The sequence below is a fragment of the Marmota marmota genome, unplaced genomic scaffold (genome assembly GCF_001458135.2).
Source record: "Marmota marmota marmota unplaced genomic scaffold, marMar, whole genome shotgun sequence".
NCBI classification, from domain to species: domain Eukaryota; kingdom Metazoa; phylum Chordata; class Mammalia; order Rodentia; family Sciuridae; genus Marmota; species Marmota marmota.
In genome coordinates this window covers 19,028,515-19,050,919 of record NW_025999869.1, presented here as the reverse complement: position 1 = coordinate 19,050,919, position 22,405 = coordinate 19,028,515, and the positions used below count along the sequence as shown (strand labels likewise).

General features: G+C 38.1%; 2 protein-coding genes across 3 annotated transcripts in view; one reads left to right on the top strand and one right to left on the bottom strand.

Annotated features, from left to right (window-relative positions):
• Window positions 1-135, bottom strand: part of Fam114a2 (family with sequence similarity 114 member A2) — a 32,195-nt gene extending 32,060 nt beyond the window's left edge. For both annotated transcript variants that reach the window (XM_048782927.1, XM_015492694.2), the window contains exon 1: window positions 46-135. The gene's annotated coding sequence lies outside the window, so the exon portion shown is untranslated. The remainder of the gene's footprint in view (window positions 1-45) is intronic.
• Window positions 52-20,270, top strand: Mfap3 (microfibril associated protein 3). The gene is made up of 3 exons (XM_015492693.2): window positions 52-177; window positions 12,319-12,783; window positions 16,227-20,270. Exons 2-3 carry the CDS (start codon window positions 12,489-12,491, stop codon window positions 17,018-17,020), a joined length of 1,089 nt encoding a protein of 362 aa, XP_015348179.1. The 5' UTR covers window positions 52-177; window positions 12,319-12,488; the 3' UTR covers window positions 17,021-20,270.
• The last annotated feature ends 2,135 nt before the right edge of the window (window positions 20,271-22,405 follow it).

The following is a 22,405-nucleotide window of genomic DNA, read 5'->3' as shown; positions in this document are numbered from 1 at the left end:
GCCTCAACCCGGAAAGCCCCACGCCCAGCCCGCCGCCACCCTCACCGGAGCCACCGCCGCTGACTCGCCGCTCCTACTGCCCGGAAGTACTCCCTCAGCTCGGAGGCGGGCTCGCCTGCTTAAGAACACTTCCGGATCAAGCATCCGCTCAGGCGGAAGGCGCTTCGTTCGGGTTCGGTGAGTGAGGGGTCCGACCGGTTGGCTTCGAGGGAGGTGCTGGGGTCGCCGAGGAGTGAGTGGTTGCAGGTGCTTGGGGGTCAGATGTGAAGGAATCTGGGACGCCCGCCCTTCTTTTGAAGGCCTGGCCTGGGTGCATGAGTTCGGCCACCGAAAATATTTACTGAGCGCCAAATACCTGCCTGCAGTGTCCTGGCGCCCGGGACACACTAGTAAATAGCAAAAGCCCCGCTGTCAAATCGCTGACATTTTGGTGGGAGAAACAGAGCACACGCAAGTCAACAAACAGGGGCATCTAAGATGGTAGTAAGTGCTTTAAAGAAATTTAGACAGGGCGATGGAATGGAACGAAGGGAGCAATAAGCCAAATGAAGGTCTAGGGTAGAGCATTCCAAGCAGAGGGAAGAGTAGGTACAGGGGCCATATAGTTGGGACAAACCTGGCCAAGTCAAGGAAGAGAAAAAAGGCCACAACCTGGAGCAAAACGGGCAAGATGAGGAGGGAGGGAGATGAGGTCAAGGATTTAGGAACCAATTCTTGTGAGGCCTATGAGCCAGGGTAAGGAGTTTCACTTCTATGTGGAATTCAATGGAAAAATGATTGAAGGTTTCTAAGCAGAAGAGTGACATGCTCGGATTTATGTCTTTAAGATTGTTCTCTCCCTCATCAGAAAGATGCAGCTCTTCATTTGCCCTTGAGCAGTGGGAATACATGAAACCCTGATTGATTGGCAGAACCAGAAATGCATTAAAAACATTTTATTGTAAAGATGTGGAAAATTGGGCACCAGGCAGGAACTAGGCTTTTAAGAATCCAGATCTTGGGCTGGAGCCGGAGTTCAGTGGCAGAACACTTGCCTAGCATGTGTGAGGCACTGGGTTCAATCCTCAGCACCACATAAAAAAGTAAATAAATAAAATAAAGGCATGCTGTCCATCTACAACAATAAGAAAAAATTAAAAAAAAAAAAAAAAAAGAATCCAAGTCTTCCACCTACACTTAGTGCCTTCAGGATTATCTTAATGTCCAGATATAATAATTGCTCCTTTAAAGTCCTTCAGATATTTTCCTTTGCTTCTGGATGATGGTTCTTTAAATTTAGGTGCATCAGTATCATCTGGAACTTGTTAAAAATTCCTACTCCAAATTGGAAAACAAACAAAAATCATATACATATAAAATGGAACGTTTCCTCTGATTTTTTTCTGTCGCAATGGAAAGTGAATAAAATTGGGATTACCTTACCTTGATAAATGGCTTAAGTGTACTAATCTTATCTTTAAAATATGAGTATTTATCTGGCACTGGTTGCAAAGATGTAGAACCCTTTTTAATAAATTGAGAATTATTAGTTAGAAAAAAATGTCGGGGTGGGTTGTGGCTCATCAGTAGAGGGCTCACCTAGCATGTGTGAGGCACTGGGTTCAATCCTCAGGACCACATGAAAATACATAAAATAAAGTTGTAGTTGTGTCCAACTACAACTAAAAAAAAAAAAAAAAAAACTTTTTTAAGTGTTCCTGTTATTTATAACTGCAGTTATCAAACGTTTTAGCATTAGAATCCTTTTACTCTTTTAAAACATACAGAGAACTTCAAAGAGTTGTTTTTGTGTGTGTGTGAATTACAGCTATCAATATTTACCATTTTAGAAATCAAAACAACTTTTAAAGAATCTGTTTCCTTTTAAAATAATGAATTAATTACATAATAATATAATTAGCATTTATATAAAGAATATTTTCCAAAAAAAAAAAAATATTGAGAATGGCTATGTTTTACATTTTTACAAATTTCTTTAATGTCTGTCTTAGTAGAAGATAGCTAGATTCTCATTTCTTCTGCATTCTCTCAAGAGTATCACTCATCACAAAGCCTCTGGAAAATCATATCATGTAGTGAGAATGAAAGTGAAAAAGACAAATGATCTAATACTACTACAAATACAGTTTTGACAAAGATCCAGGAACAGCCAGCCAGGCATGGTGGCACACACAGGAGGATCATAAGTTTGAGGCCAGCCTCAAATTTAGCAAGGCCCTACGCAACTTAGCAAGACCTTGTCTCAGAATTTTAAAAAATTTTAAAAAGTGGTTTAGGATGTGGCTCAGTAGTTAAGCACCCATGAGTTCAATGCCCCCCATCAAAAAGAAAAAAAAAGTCCCAAGGACACCCAAGAGTCCCTACACAACACTTCGAGAATTGTTAAATTATGATATTGTCATAAAAAATATAGGATGTCATAAGAAACATAGGAAACATAGTCAAATATAAGATTGACTTAAATCACTAAAACTATATACACATTAAAAATGCAGATGTCCAATCTGGATGTTGCCAGTAAACACAGCTTCTCAGGAGGCTGAGGCAGGAGTTTTCAAGTTTGAGACCAGCCTCAGCAATGCAGCAAGGCCCTAAGCAACTAAGCGAGATCCTGTCCCAAAATAAAAGGGCTGGCAGTATTGCTCAGTGGTTAAGCAGCCCTGGGTTCAAACCCCAGTATGAAAATATAAATATAGATAGATACATACATACATAGGGATGTCCAGATCCTTTCCGCTAGAGAAGTCAAGGTAGTAAGTCTGAGTAGAGCCAAGAATTCACATCTGTAGCAAGCATCACAAATTAATTTGATGTAATAGATCTAAAAGTTGCAGTTTGAGAAACCAATTATAAGTCAAACTCTATCTAGAGTGTTCTGCCTACTGAATTTTTTTTTTAAAAAAAGCTGTGTTTCCTTGCCTTCAAATCTCTTTATTAACATTCCAGAGCCTGAAACTCTGGGATGTTAGTAAGAAATTTGCAGCAGACACATTTCTGACTGTAGAGTTGCTGAGTATCTGAACTCAAAATATTGAGCACTCGACACAGGAAATGGTCCTCTGCTAAAAACTGAGAAAGTTTCAGACTTACAGTCTTTTGAACAGAAAAAAAATTACTCTTAAAGGAAGGAAACTGCAGTAAGTCGTACAATAGAGTACTCTCAATGTTCTAGGAAATTCACAGCAAAAGAAATTTATCCAAAATAAAGAGGGTGAGGTAAGAGTTTAGGTGAGAGGCTTCCTGAGTAAGATGAAATTAGATATGGTAGGGAGAGTAGAATTTTCACATGAAGATATCAGTGGGGAAGGACAGAAAGTTTTTAAGCAATAGGAATAACTAGAAGCAGAACTTAATAGGAAAAATTATTTAGAGACTAGACCAAACATAGTTGTGACTTTGTGCCCAGACAAGAAAGCTGGAAAAATTATAGAACATGAGCAAAGAAAGAATAATAGCCTCCAGATGTGGAAATTTAGGTCACAAGAGAACATCAGAGCTGATTAGTGATGGAGGTATAACTAAAGTCCCTACTTAATTTCTAAATCACTTTATTAATTCAGTGAACATTTTTGCTCATATTGTTGGGCTCCTTCCCATCACTTCTGATGTGCCACCTGAATCTGTTTCTGAGAATTATGGATGCCAGTCTGGAATTTTTAGTTTATCTCATGTACCAAGGAAAAATCACTAATAGATTTTGAAATTGTCTGGACTTCTTGGATTTGTCTTTAGAACCAATTCTGAGAAAGGCAGTATTTTACTATATCAGATGGATAAGATTGGACTTAGGGAGATCCATTTAGAAATTAAAAGGATAGTGTGGTACCCAGATGAGATGAAAGGACAGTGACCTAGGGCAAGGACAAAAAGACTTAATTGAAAAACATCTAGGAAGCGGAATAATTATGACACATATTTATAATTTACTCACATCCATTCATCTAGTCTGTATAGCTACCCTATAATAACCTTAGTCAGCAGCTGTGAAAATTAAGGCCTTTCAAACCCACAGCTTCACCCAGAGGTAGAATCAGGTACTCTTGAGACCTGTTCTCATAACCACTGAGCCTTGTTCCTATAATTTTGGTATTAAAAAAATTGAAAGAATTATGTGCTATCGTTGAAGCTATGTATATATTGGAAAAATGCATCTGAGGCTAAGATACACTGAACTTAAGATACTGAAGGATGTTTCAGACTATAGAGAAAAAAAGTTGGAGCAGAGAGATCCTCAGCCTGCCTCTCCATATTTTTGTCATTTGCCTGTAGGAGCATATTCAACAAATGTTTTTGTCAGGATACAAATTATGTTAGATATTACTGACATAATCCTGGGTTTAAAGCAAAACTCTAAGTAATGTATTCAATACAGAATACAGTCAATACAGAAGATGTTTCTTAGTGTGCCAGAAAATATGTGGAGGTTTGAGCTAAAACTGCCCAAGTGGCCAGTTATGAGGTGTGCTATGGCTCAAAGAAACTACTAGAAGTGTAAGGGCTATTTTAATTAGAAATGTGTAAGTAAATGGACCTCAAAATGGCCCATTTCTGTTTTAATACTACTACCTTTAAATGTTACGGATCTCTATAACAATGCTTAAGTATAAGCAAAACAACTTTGTGTTTGTTTTTTGCAAAGGATAGAGTAGTGCTAACAATCTGCTCATCATTTGTTCTTTTTCTTCCTTGCCAATTCAAAATGCCACTTTGTCAATTTGTGTACTAGTTTGTAGGAACTTCTTCATTCTCCAAGTGTAACAGTGCTGGCAGAGAAGAGTGGATACGCTGTAAATACAGCCTGGAACACATTTAACTATGGGGAATGAAGCATTAATATCCCAGTATAATTGGAGCAAAAAACAATACCATCTGGGTGCTTGTATTTTTCCCCTTTTGAGTTATCCTAGAACTATTTCTGCAAACAACAGTTTCCTCAGCCAACTTAGTATTGAGCCACTAGAACGGAAATCAGCCACATTACTTCCTTATTTACTTATGTTGAAAATTGGAACTGAATGGAAATATTTCTTCTCTCAGAAGTTGGCAGGAACAGCAACAAGGCAATCTGTTAGGGATGACAGCTACAGGCTCTTTTCTTTCGCTCTTTTTTAAAATAATATAGTCCGTTTTCAGAATGGTTTTCTAGGGTAAACTCATCTACATTTGTGATTATTCATGATCCTGGCAAAGCTTAACATTTTACATACCAAAAGATGAAAAAGAAGTTGTATTTAGCTTGAGTGTCATGCTTATCTGTTACATTCTTATTAATGCTGAGGAAAGGTAATATAGAATTCTACCTAGTAACTTCATCCAGGAGCACAATATAACCCTTTTTTATTATTCACAGGAAGATGACCCTTAATTTTCTTTTTTGAACTCTTTATTCTTCAGCTTCAAATGTCAGTTCCTGCATTAAGGATAGAAGGCATGATATATATTTTATACATACATATGTATATGTATGTATATGGAAATATATAAATATATATTATATGGAAGTTCCAAACTTAACAGTGGATTGCATTCCTAAAATTCATAAATTCCTCCTTTCTCTTTTATAGTTGCAGCACAATTACGCTTCTCTTCAGGACTTCTCACACTATCTTGTATCTAGTTAGTTATTTCCTGCCCTTACCTCCCAAGCTAGTTTGTAAATTCCTGAGCATCCTTGTGGCACCTAATACTTAATCATGTACATTATGGGTCCCTGATTTAACTGATTTTTAAAGTCAAGCTAGAATTAGCAGAATGGTCATAGTTGTTTCAGCTTTCTCAGCACTGCTGTGGGGAGGGGGAAAAATATGATTGATGGAGTTTTTGTTGCAAATAATAGAAACCTATTTAAGCTGGCTTAAGTAAAAAAGAAATTTAGTGTGAGAAAATAAGCCAAAGGTATCCAGATCCCAAGGATGGTTTGTTTCTGCTTCCTTTTTGCTTCTGTCACCTTGGTCACACACCTTTACCAGTGTTTTCTCTCCCAACTGCTCATTGGCCTCTTAACTGCCTATGGGTGAAGTTAACAGCAGAAGTTCTGTTTGTTCGTGTCCATGGTGTCCATCTGAGGTGCCCAGTATTGACTGGACATATAAGGCTATCATCAGACCTTTCTTCTCTTGGCATGAAATCAGCATACCAGGCTGCTTCTACCACCTTTAGCCTAAGAACACTTTCAGGGTGTTTTATAAGATTTTTCTAGACCCAGTCTTGTAGGTTTCTTGGCACTTCTGGTAGAGACAAATGGCTGGGTCTGTATTAAACAAGAACAGCCAATGTTGATCACATAGGCCATTCGCCTGCCCAACCCTGGTGTGTGAAGAGAAGTTAGAGATCATGATAAGGACTGCCTGGTAGCCACATACACAGTTACTTTTCAGTTAATTTTGCTGAATTAATGCATGTCCCCATTTGCTTCCTTGTTTGTATACTCAATCTTCATTTTTGCAGGGTATATTTTTTTAAGAAAATTGAATAAAGATGTTTATTTCTTTTTTTTTTAATTTTTTATTGTTGGTTGTTCAAAACATTACAAATTTCTTGACATATCATATTCCACACTTTGATTCAAGTGGGTTATGAACTCCCACCTTCACCCCATACACAGATTGCAGAATCACATCAGTTACACATCCATTGATTTACAAATTGCCATACTAGTGTCTGTTGTGCTCCGCTGCCTTTCCCATCCTCCACCCTCCCCCCTCCCCACCTCTCCCCTCCCCTCCCCTCCTCTCTCTCTACCCCCTCCACTGTATAACCCTGAGGGTCTCCTTCCATTACCATGCAATTTCCCTTCTCTCTCCCTTTCCCTCCCACCTCTCATCCCTGTTAAATGTTAATCTTCTTCTCCTGCTCTTCGTCCCTACTCTGTTCTTAGTTACTCTCCTTATATCAAAGAAGACATTTGGCATTTGTTTTTTAGGGATTGGCTAGCTTCACTTAGCATAATCTGCTCTAATGCCATCCATTTCCCTGTAAATTCTATGATTTTGTCATTTTTTAATGCAGAGTAATACTCCATTGTGTATAAATGCCACATTTTTTTTATCCATTCGTCTATTGAAGGGCATCTAGGTTGGTTCCACAGTCTTGCTATTGTGAACTGTGCTGCTATGAACATCGATGTAGCAGTGTCCCTGTAGCATGCTCTTTTTAGGTCTTTAGGGAATAGACCAAGAAGGGGAATAGCTGGGTCAAATGGTGGCTCCATTCCCAGCTTTCCAAGAAATCTCCATGTGGGGAAAAGATGTTTATTTCTTTAAAAAAAAAAAAAGGAAAGAAAGTCACTGGAGCCAGGAAGTTGAATTCTGTCCGGAGCCAGCACAGCATGTGTGAATCACTCTTCCCTAAAACCCTTCCCCCTCTCTCTCCCTCAGCCCCTGTCTCTCCTCCCTGTTAGTACTCTCTCCCTTCTAGTAGCACTATCCCTAGTGTCCTATCCCTAGGCTTCTCCTTGTATGTGGTCCCGATGTACCTGCTTTAGCCCCTTGTATGCCTTCCCTTCTCAAATGACCCTAACCCACAAATGTCTCAGTTCTATGCCGCAGTCTGGCTGGGCACAAATGCCGCAGTCTGGCTGGGCACACAATCACGAGCCACCACACAGCTTGTAGATTCAAACAGCAACTCTTTATTCCCGAACTCACACCAGCCGTATACAAACACGTTCTGGGGAAATCCACGTTCTCTGCCCAAATCCACGTTCTCTCCCAAATTCACCTTCACTGGGCTTCTGTCTCCCAAAATATACTGTCTGAATCCCGTGAGAACTCAAGGGGAACTCAGGCAGCAGGATACGCCCTATTCCCAGCAGGAATAATCTTAAACCTTAAACCTGGAACCTAAACTGGGAACGCCCTAAACCCGATTATGTTAAACCAGGAACACCCTAATCCGCCCTGGTCCTTGAGCAAGGTCAACTACATTCAATGTCACTGCAAACTGTCAGCAACATGGGGTACGCTGGCAAGGAAATTGTCATACCTACTTGGCTAATGGCTCCCAGCAGTTCTAAATTTCAAGAACAAAGATTCTGATGAGCTTGGATGGACTTCCTCCTGGGCCCACGAAGAGAGAAGCAGGGCTCACAAAAGGAAACCATAGGCTGGGTAGATCACAAGGAAAGTTCTCCACCTCAAATTCAGAACACATAAAACTTAATCTAACATTATGGTTGAGACTCAAGCCCAGTTTGCAATGCTTGTTTGAGCCATGTTATTGCAGAATATTTATTTGCAATGAGAAAAGGAAAAATGTGAAGTTTTAAGTTAAAAATTGAAATTGCATGATGGTACCCCCCACCCCCCGCACCTACACACACACACACACAAGATATTTCAGTGGTTGCGTGGTGTGCTAAGTAAAAAATCAAGCATATATTTTAGCACAATATCTGAAAAAGAACATCAATAATAATAACTAGCGTGTATTCAGGATTACTACTGCTAGACTTTCATATAAACTCTTTCATTTAGATTTCATAATGTCTTGTGAAAATCATATGAAAAGTACTATCATTTTTCCCACTAGAAGATGGGGGGACTGAGGCACAGGGATTAAACATTTATTAAAGTTACAAAGCCAGTTAGAGTGAGAGCCAGGATTCAAATCTAGTCTGAACCTCTGTGCTACCCTGCCTTTATCAGAGACTTTGAGTTTTGCACTGTTCCAGGGTAATCTAAATTCAGAATAAAGTGTGACTGATTAGCTCTCTCTTACTAGGCATGTTCAAACCATCTGGAGCACCATTTGTCAGGGTTGTTGTGCAGGAAATGAGGAAATATTATTAGTGGCCTCGATGCCATGCCAGTCTATGGACCCACTGCTTCAGAATTACCCAGGGAGCTAATTGAAAACCATAAATTTTAAGGCCCAAACCCAGAGGTTGTTACCCACTAGGTCTGGAGTGAGATCCAGGATTCTCTGTTTTTAACAAGCTCTCTAGGTAACTATGATATTCATCTTGGTTTGGAAACTCTGAACTTGGTGATCTTTTATTCCCAGCATAATCTTATCTTCTAGGATGAGATAATAAATGAAGGCTTTAGGGGTTGGGAGTCAGTTTGAAGAATACCTTCAGGTAGGCACCTTTAAGGTCCTTTGAAGTTGTTGACATTGGCTGTTTTTGTCTTAGGGAATATAATAGGGGCTAGTAAAACATGTCAGTTTGAATAGTTATGATCCCTGTTGCACAACATTACTCAATTTATGAAGATCTATCACACACTTCATCAAATTTAAACTAATCTTCATCAATAAATGTCTATTGACATGTGTTCATTATGACATGTAGTAGTAAAAAAATACATAGTCCCTGTGTTTAAGGGACTTGTGGGTGAGATGGGTAAACCATCTAGCAGTACAGAGCAGCATTACTAGCTCCGGATAAGTACTGTGGATGTGGCATGTTCCAGGGGTCAGGGGGTGCTATGGCTCCATGTGGAAAGAACAGCCAGCCTTGAAAGGAGGCTCAGGAAACCTACTTGAAGAGGTTCTGTGCAGCAGAAATTCTGTGGCAAGCATTCTGTTTGTGAGGACACTGCTTGCCCAGAAGGAAGCTGTTCATCCTCCCAGTGCTCCTGAATCTCACAGCAAGGAGAATGAGTTTATTTCCTTTACTTCCAGTTTCTTCCACACTAGCTGCCTTGATTGTAGGGGTGTATTACCATAACTACAATGAGCTACCCCACTCCTGAACACTCAGTTCTTTGACCTCTTCATCGCAAACAAGTAGCTCCTTTACTCGTGTTAGTCACTATAGTTCCCAAAATCCATCTCTTCCTTCACCATTAGCCCAGTATGTTCCCTTCCAGAATCAGACACCAAATGCAGCATTCTCTGGCCACCTGAAAGGTGGGTAATAAGATTTGCCTATCACCACTACAACTTGTAGTGACCCCTCTGCTTTTTCCCCAGTGCCCTGGCCCTTAATCTGGAGCACTTCCAATCTTGATTTCTCTTTATTCCTCAGGTCCTGTTGTACAACTCACTTTCCCAGGGAGGCCTCCTGTAATGAGGTTTCCCTTCATGTTAGGTCCTCTTGTAGCATCCTATATTATCCCTTGGGTAGCCTTAAGCATACTTTGTATATATTTAGTTAGTGTCTATAGCTACTTCCAGACTGAGCTTTGTGAAGGCAGAGATGATGTCTGTAGGATAAGAGAGTGCTCACCAGATGTTACTAATATTCCTCTAATCTAAAACTCAGAGATAGGGAAAAGTAGGGAGGGAGAAGACGGCAGGATAAGGAATGAGGTGGTTTGAGAATTTTTGTTCTGTTTGGTTTGGGTTTAGGATTCCCAACAAAGAGGGCAGGCCTCCAACTCAGAAAGTATCTTTGGAGGCTGATAACACTGCTTTGCTTTCCTTGTGCTTATTTGTAGAGTTATCCACAAAAGTGATAGAGAATTTCCTTTTAAAAATAAACATATGATAATAAAATAATGAGTTGCTTTAAAGAAAAGGCATAATTATTAATAACTTGGTGCCCACCCAAATGTAGCAAAATCAAGATTTTAAAAAATCATGGCAGTAGAAGGAACAAATGAATTTTTTAAAATCCTGTCTTAAATGAAGCCACAGGAACTTCTTACCAAAGTCTTGGGAAAGCCTGTAGCACATTTCAGCATATTCACATAGCCTAGTGCTATTGAGAATCACTACTCTAGAATAAAGGGCAAAATCATGCCCATCAGTAGTTGTATATTTTGTGATGAGAAAGAACTTGGAGCTTACTTGTCATGTCCCTAGCACAGTGCCTGACTCACGGCCATCAGTCAAGAAATGTTATTTCTATTGTTTCTGCCTATCTTCCCTTCCTAAAAAGAAAAGACCAGGTTCTCACCTGGATTCTCCTCCTAACTTCCAGCATAATCTTAAGGAGCAAGTCACTATAAAGTTTATAGATTAGATAAAATCATTTACTAGGTTCCATCCAATGCCCAAGTCTTTTGTTTCCTTCATTGTCATTTTAGTGGGATTTTTAAAATGAAGTGGAAATCAACACATTTGTTTCATCTATCATGTAGAGTCAAAGTCTGAAGTTTTTTTGTTTTATTCTAAATAGTCTATCCTTAAATTTTAAAGATTTAGAATATTATTTATAATTATTATTCAATCAATTTTTCAAGGGCTTATAAAAAATTAAATGTCATTTACAACTTCCTGTAATTTAGACTTTGAGGAGCTTAATGGCACAATGATCCATTGCTTTTTATGTTCTGTGATCAAGCAGCCTTCATGTGAGTATAAAGGAGAGTAAATGTCATTTCTAAAACTAATTATCTTGGGCCTTTATGAGAAATAAAGCTAGGCATTTCGTCTGTATTTTATAGAAGTATAAATTGAAATTTTTCTTTGAGAGTCTGATTTAAAAGGGAAATCAAATTAGGAAGATAATCATAAACACTAAAACTCTTAAGCTAGGTTTTTGTTTTGCTTTTTATTCATGATATTTTGTTCTTCTTTTGAATCTGTCTAATATTTTTCCTATGGAGTTTTTTATTTGCATTTCCACCAACTACACATTTAAAATGTCAGTTCTCCCCTTATCTAATTTTACTAGAGTTAGAGCTAGAAATTTGATATTCTTACAAACTACTTAATATACTGTATTTTGTCTCTTAATACTGAAGAAACTATTAAAGGAAAATTCTTTTGTCTAGCATCTTTGCCCAAGAGGGAGGTTCTATAGCCTCAGAAATCAGTATCTCTATTTATGTATAATGCAGTTAATAGTTTCTTTCTAATAGGAAGACCAAAAAACTACCACACATATTCCTGCATTATTTATATGTAATATATGTATGTACTTGAATTACACAAATTTGGAGCTCCGTGGTTATGATTATGATGTACCATTTGATTTACATTATTGATATAACAACAGATGGTAATGGTGCAGGTTGAAATAAAAGATCGTTAAGCTAAATATTTTAGCTTTCATTGGCTCCCTGTTGCACAGAATTTGTCAGAGTAAAATAGAATCATGGCATTTCAGAACTGGAAGAGTCCTTAGAGATTATCTCATCCACTCCCTCATTTGACAGATGAGAAAACAGAATCCCAGAGAGAATGCTACTTGCCAAGGTTGTACAGCTTGTTAATAAGCAAAGCTAGGACCGGAATCTAGGTCTGCTCTTTCCCAATTCAGTGCATTTTTTACCAGTGAGATTTTTAGACGATTTTCTCTCTAATCACTCCCTGATGTCAGCACCAATTATTTTAATCAATTTCATGTCTGTTCATTTCTGGAACATACTGAGCTTCACCCCATTATGAGTCTCAGTTGGTTAAACTTTATATTTGTCTTTCTTTTAGGTTGGTCTCCACTCACCTCTCTTTAATCTTGAAGATTTCAAATTATACTGGGATCTACCACTTTTTTGGAAAACTTTTCTACCAAGCAGTAAATCACCCACTGTGCTCTTATTATAGCATAGCAGCTTTTGAGTTTTCCGAGTCTAAACAAGATTTTCTTTCATTTTCCCATGAAGCCACATAGTTGCTTATGCACTTTAGTGGTGATTATTATTGTGCCAGCTGCTCTTGTGGTGGAAGATGTGGACTTCAACCAAATGGCCCCACTGGGAGCAAATCAGAGTTCTTACAATGCATCATTTCTTCCAAGTTTTGAACTTGCAGCAGGTTCCCACTCAGGTGATAATGTCATCATAGCCAAAGAGGGAACTAGCATTTCAATTGAATGTCTTCTCACAGTTGATCACTATGAAGATGTCCGTTGGTACAACTCAAAAGGACAACAACTGGATGACAGAGGCAGAGGTAATTGTACCAAGCTGTAATTTAATCAAGATTACTTATTTCCTATCCATTCTTCCTGGTTTCATGACATATTCAGCAAGAAATATAAAAGATAAGAAAGGGTGAATAACTTACAACTTTTGAAAAGCCTAAAGTGTTAAACATATCAGAAGGAGCAAAGTGCCAGAGACAGTGGTGCATATCTGTAATACCAGCAATTTGGGAAGCTGAGGTAAGAGGATCTCAAGTTTGAAGCCAGGCTCAGCACCATAACAAGACCCTGTCTCAAAAAATGAAAAAGACTGGCAATGTTGCTCAGTGGTAAAGCACCCCTGGGTTCAATTCCCAGTATAAAAAAAAAATAATAATTATTAAACCAAAAGAAGAAAACCATGAATCATAGTGTTAAATTTAAAAGGTATTCACATGATTGTAGTGAGCTATTTTCCTTCCTCTTGGTAAGCTGGTTTTCTTCTTCACTAACAATAGACTACATGAGTATTGCTCTTACAGCTGTATAGAAAGTATACAGGGGTACAGTTGCCTACACTGCATTGTGAATAAACCACTGTAGTAGCCCCATGTGAATATATCAGGAAGGATTTTGGCTAGACCTACAAAAACAAAAATTTCTTGTTGCAGAATGAGTTACTGTAAGTATTAGAGGAAATCCAGGATGTTTTTTTTAATGAGTTAAGTCATCCCTTTGTATCCCAGGAGATTGTATCCAGGAACCCCCTCAAGTACCAAAATCTGAATGTTAATTCCTAAACTAAGTCAAATTCCTTAACTAAAATGGCCTAGTATTTGCATATAACCTGCACATATACTTTAATCATTTCTAGATTACTTGTAATAACTAATACAATTGCTATATAAAGTAGTTATTTATTAAATAACAAGAAAAATCTGTACATGTTCAGTACAGATATAATTTTCCCCCAATTATTTTCACTTTGCAGTTGGTTGAATCCAGGAATATAGAACTCACGGATACTAGAGACCTACTATATAAATCTGTGCATAAAACTTGGAGCCCCTCTGAGAATTAGAAGGGTACTATGGAAATCTGTAAGCTTTTCCAGTTCTTTCTGTCTCTCGCTCTCTTTATTTTTTTTTAACCTATTCTATACCTTATTTACTTGAAAGCAGGAGTTTCTCAGTCTTAAAAATCACACAAACATATGATAATTCAACTTAAATCTACTACTTTTTAACAGGTTTTTACTTAATTTTGCTGTTTGTGAACCAGCACTGCCCAAAAAGAAAAAAAAAATAGATGAAGAGTATATGTAGTGTATATATATATATATATACACTAAACATTTTAAACCCTTCTGCAGATTAAATAACTGGAATTAAAGGGTTTGAATTGTTAGAAAGAACAGAGTATTTTTAACCAGTTTATTAAAAATATGGACCTATTAAATCAATGTGTATTTTGAATGTGATTTAGGGTTCTGTTTGTACCCACTGAACTAGACTCTTCTCCTCCAAGCTATCCTGAACAAACACATCTGAGATTTGAATTATTCAGTGTGATCGTTACAGACTGACTGCATAAACAAACCCTTAGGTTAGGACAAAACCAGCCAAGTGGAATGGCAGTTTCATTTTCCTATTTTCCCTTTGCTTTGATGACTACTAACATCTATCATTGATGCTTTCAGCAGCAGCTCTGGAAAATTGTATTAAATTTTATGAATCTCAAGTGAGAGGAGTTTAAAGAGCATGTCAGTCTAGTATAAGGTTCATAAATCTTGAGCTATTATCAGCAAGTGAGCTAAAGAGTTTAGCTTGTGGTAGTAGTGCATTGGCTGATTAATGGAGTCTGTGTAGTTCATCACACCTTGGATTCAATGGGTGTCCTTTTCATAGCTCCAAGTTCGTAGAACAGAAGCTTTGGAATAATGGCTATGTTTCTAGCTATATATTTTCCTCTTCTACATTAGTGAAGTGATGACTCCTAAAAATAAATATAGCCATAGAATTTAGATTAGTTTTAATGATGATAAAAACGGTCACAATCCAGAGTGCTTGCTAATTTATTTGCCACTATTTTAGTGCATTATTTTAATAAAGAACCGTATAACCTCAGGGATGAAAGCAGTTTTGAATGTTAATCAGGTGATACTTAACACACACTCACCCATTCTCCCCAAGACACCACCTGTAGTCATTGGGGAACTCACACAATCCAGGTTAGTCCATATGTCTCATCTTTGAGTGGCTTTCTTGGTTAAGCCACATTATTAAAGGATGTGCAATCAGTGTAGATGCTCAAAATGCTTTGTTTTCTTGTGCATTTTTGTACTTTGCATAGGTGTTCCCTAAAGGGATATATCTTCATGCACGGACTAGAGGCAGCATATTGTAGGTTTAAAATAGAAGCATAGGCATTCTAAGGGCAGCTTGATTCTCTTTGCCAAGCTGCTCATTTACCCTGACTTGTGAGATATATCTTTTGGCTTGTGCTTTAGTTCCTTTTGCCAGAAAATCGAGATGTCATCATCGACAATCCATTCCTAAGAAAGCAAGTTAACATGTGCAAGGCATGCCAGATTAGCCAGTTAGCAATTGAATAAATGCATTAAGTTTCCAAGCTTTTTTAAAAATATAACTTTTTTATCTTGAACAAACATAGTTAAATAAAGAGAGGGAAGTAGCTGGGCATGGTGGTACACACCTGTAATCCCAGCTACTTAGGAAACTGAGGCAGGAGGATCACAAGTTTGAAGCCAGCCTGGGCAACTTGGCAAGACCCTATCTCAGAATTTTTTTAAAAATATGAGAATATAGCTCACTTGTAGCATGCTTGCCTCGCATATGTGAGGCCTTGAGATTAATCCCCAATACTGGGGGAAAAAAGAATAAGAATAAAAATTATCTATAACCCATTATCCTGGAAATAACCATTGTTTTATGTTTCTGAGCATATCCTTCTAAAATATAGATAGCATAAAAAACATATAGAGGGCTGGGGTTGTGGCTCAGAGGTAGAGTACTTGCCTAGCGTGCGTGAGGCACTGGATTTGATCCACAGCACCATATAAAAATAAAATAAAGGTATTCTGTCCACCTACAACTAAAAACTAAATAAATTTTTATAAAAGGATATAGATAGTGATTGTAGTATAGACACACCTTACATATAAACATCTTTTTAAAGAGTAATCATTTAATATTATTTGGACACATCTGTCTGCCTCAAAGACATTTTATGTCAAGCAGTGAAAAGGAAATGATGGCAATTATTAGTGTCTTGGTTTCTTTTTTGAAGTTCCAGATTAACTAATTCTAGCTCTGGATATAACAGTCTGCCCTTTTTATATGGTTTAAACAAATAGCAAAATCTAACAGTTAAAGTACTTTCATGAAGAAGTAGAACATTGATAAGGCAGTTGGCTTATTTAGTAATAATGTTTATTATGCTGTAATTGTTTTCATTTCTGTTGGATTATCAGGTGGAAAATGGTTGGTTTCTGATAACTTCCTAAATATCACCAACGTAGCCTTTGATGACCGTGGGCTCTACACATGCTTTGTCTCCTCTCCGGTTCGTGCCTCCTACTCTGTCACCCTCCGCGTTATCTTCACCTCGGGAGACATGAGTATCTACTACATGATTGTGTGCCTGATTGCCTTTACAATCACTCTCATCTTGAATGTCACACGGCTGTGCATGATGAGCAGTCATCTCCGCAAGACTGAGAAGGCCATCAATGAGTTCTTCAGAACTGAAGGGGCTGAGAAACTTCAGAAGGCTTTTGAGATTGCAAAACGCATCCCCATCATCACCTCAGCCAAGACTCTGGAACTCGCCAAAGTCACTCAGTTTAAGACCATGGAGTTTGCTCGGTACATTGAGGAACTGGCAAGAAGTGTTCCTCTTCCACCCCTTATTCTAAACTGCCGGGCCTTTGTCGAGGAGATGTTTGAGGCTGTACGAGTGGATGACCCTGATGACATGGGAGAAAGAATTAAAGAGAGACCTGCCTTGGATGCTCAAGGTGGCATCTATGTCATTAACTCAGAGATGGGGCGGAGCAATTCACCAGGAGGAGATTCAGATGATGGCTCTCTGAATGAACAAGGTCAAGAGATAGCAGTTCAGGTTTCTGTCCACCTTCAGTCAGAGACCAAAAGTATTGATACAGATTCTCAAGACAGCAATCATTTCATCCCACCTGATGATACAGGATCTGCAGAATCCAGCTCTAACTACAAAGATGGGGCCTATGAAAACTGTCAGCTGTGAGCTTTCCCAGTACCTACAAAAATAGCTCTCAGGAAAGGAGCTGTTTCTTGGAGGAAATAACATTTTTACCAAAAGATGACTGGGGTTTTCCCTTTATATTAAGCACATCAGAACATGAATTGCCAAAATCTTTGCAAAAAATGCAGCACTTTCCTATCTGATATTTCTCAGTTATTTTTCCTTGAGCTTGATTAACTGATGCATGTAAGATTAAAAGGCACCTGAGAGATAAGTATAATGGGAAAAGGACTGAACTAAATGTCCCATGGCTTCACTTCCATTGTCAGATGTGACACTTGAGTTCTCAGTTTTCCCATCAGTAAGATGAGGGATTTGCAGTAGAAAAAGTACCTTTAAATCATAAAAATCTTCACTACATCACTAGATAAAACTTTCCCTAGACTTTTAGGTGCCCCACCTTTTTTTTTTTTTTTTCCCTAGAAAGGACCAAGCTGAGACTTTATGCTCTGGATTTCTATACCTGATGCCATCGTGTGGACATTTTCCAAATGTTCTGCCTTGTGGAGTATACGAGTGTATGTGCCACAATGAATCTTTTTACTGTTTCGCATGATGGTTGTTATGCAGATATGAGGGAGCTTACTGCTCACTAGCAAATTACTCTCCATGAGTAAATTGATCCTTCTTGTGGCCATAGCACATCTTTTTAACTTACTGAGACATCATTTAGTACTGAGACATCATTTAGTTCCTGGAGTCTGGCACTGATTTCCCAACTGGTCTCCCAAAGTGAGCAGTCTTTTCCTTAGAAATAATGTTTCCAATGCTTTTAGAATAAGAATAATATCAAATTGTCTATCTCTGATAAATCATGGATATTTTGTTGAGAATTTCTCAGGCTTTCCCTTTTTAAAAGTTTTGGACTCAAAAAGTGGGTTCTATGTTTGGGATCCCATTCAAGAACTTATATGCCTCTTTAGACCTCTGTCAACACTCTTTCCCTCTGTGGTATTAAACATGGTGCTAAAGGTTGCATGCCTCCATATTTAGCTTATTTTGTTTGTATTTTATTGTTGATGTTTTTATTTTTGTGTATTTCAGATGTGTGATTTTGAGTTAAGTCTCTTTTTCTGGCCTTTCTAAGAAGCATTTACCTGATAAAAGATTAGAAAATTGTGTCTTCTGTGTTAACTATATTAAAACAGACAATCTAGACATAGAAGGAGAGAAATGATGAATGATGCCACCTGGTTCAACTGTGTATAATAAACACTTAACATGGCATTTCTTGCCTAGCTGAGATCTGATATAACGGAACTGTAAATACTCTTCAGGATAATTTCTTCAGCTACAGGAAGCTTGGTGCCATATAATTTTAAGAACTTAGCAGTGGAGCTCCATTTGATGCTTCATGTTTCTTCATTTGGTTTCTGGTTATTGAAGTATTACTTGAACTAGAAACTTCTGAGGGAAATGTTCAGACAGGGTTTTATCATGATTTTAATTTAAGGTTTCAAATAGAAAGACAGGAAATTCAAAGTGTGACCAGTAGAACCCATGTCTCCCTTTGTCCAACTTAACCAAAAGTAATATATCTGCTCTGGATGGCATAAATGAATCAATGTGCAGCTTTATCAGATGGCATTATGGATAAAGATGATAATGCTGCCTTTTCTGTCTCTCCGGCTGTTTCCATGGAAACCTCCAGAGCCAAACAAAAGCTATCAATCAATTAGCCAAAGCTTACCTTGGCTCTTAGAGGTGTATTGCTTTAAGTAATATGTTTTTGTATGTTTGACTATGACAGCAAGGGCTTTTAAACATACCCTAGATTATGAAACACTTTTTCCTTTCCCACAATGTTTCTCTTGAAAATTTTTAAAAAATTTTAAAGCCCCTTGTATGTGTTAAATCACCTGAATATCACTCAGATCTTCAGATAGTACCTCCAACCTTGCCCTAATATACAAGTTCAGGATTTTTTCTTAGTATGTAACTTGTTACATTAAAGAGAGGGGTTTTATCCCAGATATTCTCAGAAAGGACATTAGTGTTTGGAACCCTAACATAAATACTCTTAATGATCAATGTCCTAGGAAACAACTTTGGAAAAATATAGCAAATACTGCAAAATATCTGTAAGTTTGCACAATACTATGTAATAAATAAGTACAGGCTACTCCAGTGTATCCTGAATACATTATTTTAGAAATAAAATGTTGACCTAATTGGTAACAAAAGTAACTGGTTTACTTTGAATCTTCTAGGTTAGGGTACCATAAAGTAGGTCAAATCTTAATAGGAGCTAGTATTACTTAGTAAAGCTATATTTCAAGAGGAAGAAAACCACACTTATTAATATTTTCTGTATCTAATCAAGTACTCTTCGTGTGTAATTAGCAATGTGATCTTTTGTAAAATCCTTAACCTTTTGAACTTAAACTGCAGTCTCAAAGTCATTAGACAGTAGCTGTGGTGTCATTATCTTTTTGTTTCACCTAATTTTATAGTCAGTATAAAAAAAAATGCCTATGCCCAACAAAATGTATTTAAAATAGTTCTATTCTCATTTATAAATTGTCATTTAATGAACTTTATTGTTCTTAAGAGATGAAACCAGAGCTTTGTGAAATAAATTTGCCAAAAATTAAAACTTAAACATTTATATAAATTCCCTGTCAACTGAAACCAGATGAGCATCCTCTGAGTTGACTTGTGCTTATAGGTGGTGTGATAACCACCTGTCCTCAAAGTTTTATCTGTTATAATGATTTCATTCTTGAGTCAGGCCCAATGAGCATTTATATTTCCTACTCACTACCTTGATATAAATATCTTCCAACTTGCTGATCTGGGATGGTTGTGAGAAGGCTCCTGGCGGCTTCTTTGCTATCTGCATGCTGTTTTCCCTTCCATCTTCCAGCCACAGTGAGCTCTTTGGTCCAGCCCTCTCTACATCCTGCATGTAGTTTCACCCTTGAGCAAACTTCATTGGGTCCCAGAGTGGCACAAAAGTACTGCATGCTTGTTTTCTAGAGCCCAGCTAGTCATGGGTGCTACCCTTGTCTCCACACACCAGCAGTTGTAACTCAAGTGTATTGTATTTCCGGAGTCACCAGTAAGAGAACACAATCTTTTCTCACATAGGCCAGGAATGTTGAAAATGCTCAGTCTTGTACATAAACTCCTAGGTTCTCATTGTCATACTTTGCAAAAGTAAATGCCATTGTTTGATATGATTCAGATGATGTTTAAATTCTCAGCATTTTAATAAATAGTTGCATTATAATTTTGTCTTTTTTTAAGAAAAAGTCGCACTTGAATGTAATTTATTAAATGCTCAATGGAGTATATTTCATTTGCCTGAAATCTATATAGTATCTTTCATTTTTGTGTGATGGAATTTGATGTTAATGATTTTAAACAGGAGTAAATTTGGATTCAATTTAAGATTCCACTACAGCTATCCATTTCAATATTAAACATACTTACTAAGCATCTGTGTATTTTTAGTCTGCGAACCATACTGGTATGGGCATCCTGCCCACAACAATCCTTCCAGGTAATAGGCTGTCCTTCCTGAGCCCAGACACTATGGTGTCCTATTTTTGAAATATAGCATTCCTGGCAAAGGCAAGAGCCTGGGCAAAGGCTTAGAGATAAGAAGATTCAGTAACATGTTTCAGAGAGCATGTTAATTACTATGTAAAGTTTATGATGAGCTTTGGCAGCCAAGAGTCCCATAGGTGTGAAAGTTTGTAATAGGAAATGAGTATAGAAAAGCACAGGGTCTTAGGAGAAAGGCAAAGGGAGCAGGTGGGAGGTGAGACTCATTACTTAATGCCACCGACTCCTTAGAATGCAAATCCTGCCCCTGTCCTTCAGTGGCAAAGGATTCTTGGACTTTGCCACCCCTCACCATGTGTGATGGAATTTACTAGCCTTGTAATCATGGACAAGTAGTGACTCAGCCCTCTGGGCTTCAGTAAAATGGAGTTGGTAATACCTACTTCATAGAATTGACATGAGAATTAAATGTAGCAACATGTAAGAAAACAATTAGTTGTAAGGTGCCATATGGTATAAGGAGCAACCATATAATGCAACCATATCCAACTGATGATTGGCATCATCTGTAGTGAACAAAAAAATTTCTCTACATCTCTTAGTTGTACGCCATAGAAACCTAATTGTGGTGGCTTACCCAAATAAATTTATTTTCTCAATACAAAGTCCAGATATAAGCCATCCAAGGCTGGTACAGTGGCTGAGTGGGCTTCTAGACTCCTCTCTACCTTTAGCATGTGGCTTTCATTCTCATGGTCACAGGATGTCTTAGGTTGACTTTCCCTGGAAGGAGTTCCTGATACAAGGATTTTTCTGCAAGTAATTTATTTTGGAGGTGATACCAGAAAAGTAGGGGAAGTGAGGCTGGAAAGAGAAGAACGCCAATAGAGGATGCATTAATGAGTAGATTACTGCTACTAGTAACTGCAGCTAGTCTTCCATCCTTCCTGTCCCCTTGGAGGCCAGGAAGCTGGGATAGTTTTCCTTGGATTCTCATCTGGTATTAGTTAAGGTTGCTCCCAGGGTCACTAACTCCCTAGTCTTCTTCTTGCCTTCCATCTACAGACTAAGGATGAGCCTGTAGCTGGCAAAAGCCCTCCCTAGAGAGTCACAGGAGCTTTCTGTTGGGATCCTGTGGTAAATATAGGAATGGTGAGTGTCAGGGAGCTGTGGGCAGAGCACTGATAGCACCTGCAACACATTCAATGTCGTATCTACACTCCACGCAGGGAGAAGGGTAGAAGGTCAAAGGACAAAAGACACGTAGCAGCTGAGTCTGTACCTTTTTTTATCAAGAAAGCAATAGCTTTCCCAAAGCCTTACCCAACTTGGGCTCCTCAGCACCCCAGGACCAGGTTATGTGGCTACCTGCTATAGTCATGAGAAAGTGCAAAGATAAGTGGTTATTTTTGACTGGATACATTGTTCTTAAATGAGTTTCCATTATTAAGAAAGGAGGAAAGAATACAAGGTGTAGGCAACAGATTGTGTGCAATGAGGTCATCACACACACACACACACACACACACACACACATCTTAGGAGCAAAATATGATTCTATGCTGGATAAAATTGCAGCCATGTTCCTTGAGGATGATCACATGCATGAACAAAGTGAGAATCAAGCAATAAATCACAGGCTGTATCTTCAAACTATTGTTTATATTATTCGCAAATTTTCCACTGGCTTACACACACAATGGATGAGTTACAGGATTCTGCTGGAGCATAATTGGCTTATCTTACCCTATTTATTCTTAAACAGATATTTACTGACCGCCCACCATATGCCACATGCTGTTCATGAGACAGAGGCTGCACAAGTGGCACAGAGTACATCTTTAATTGGGTCAGAAA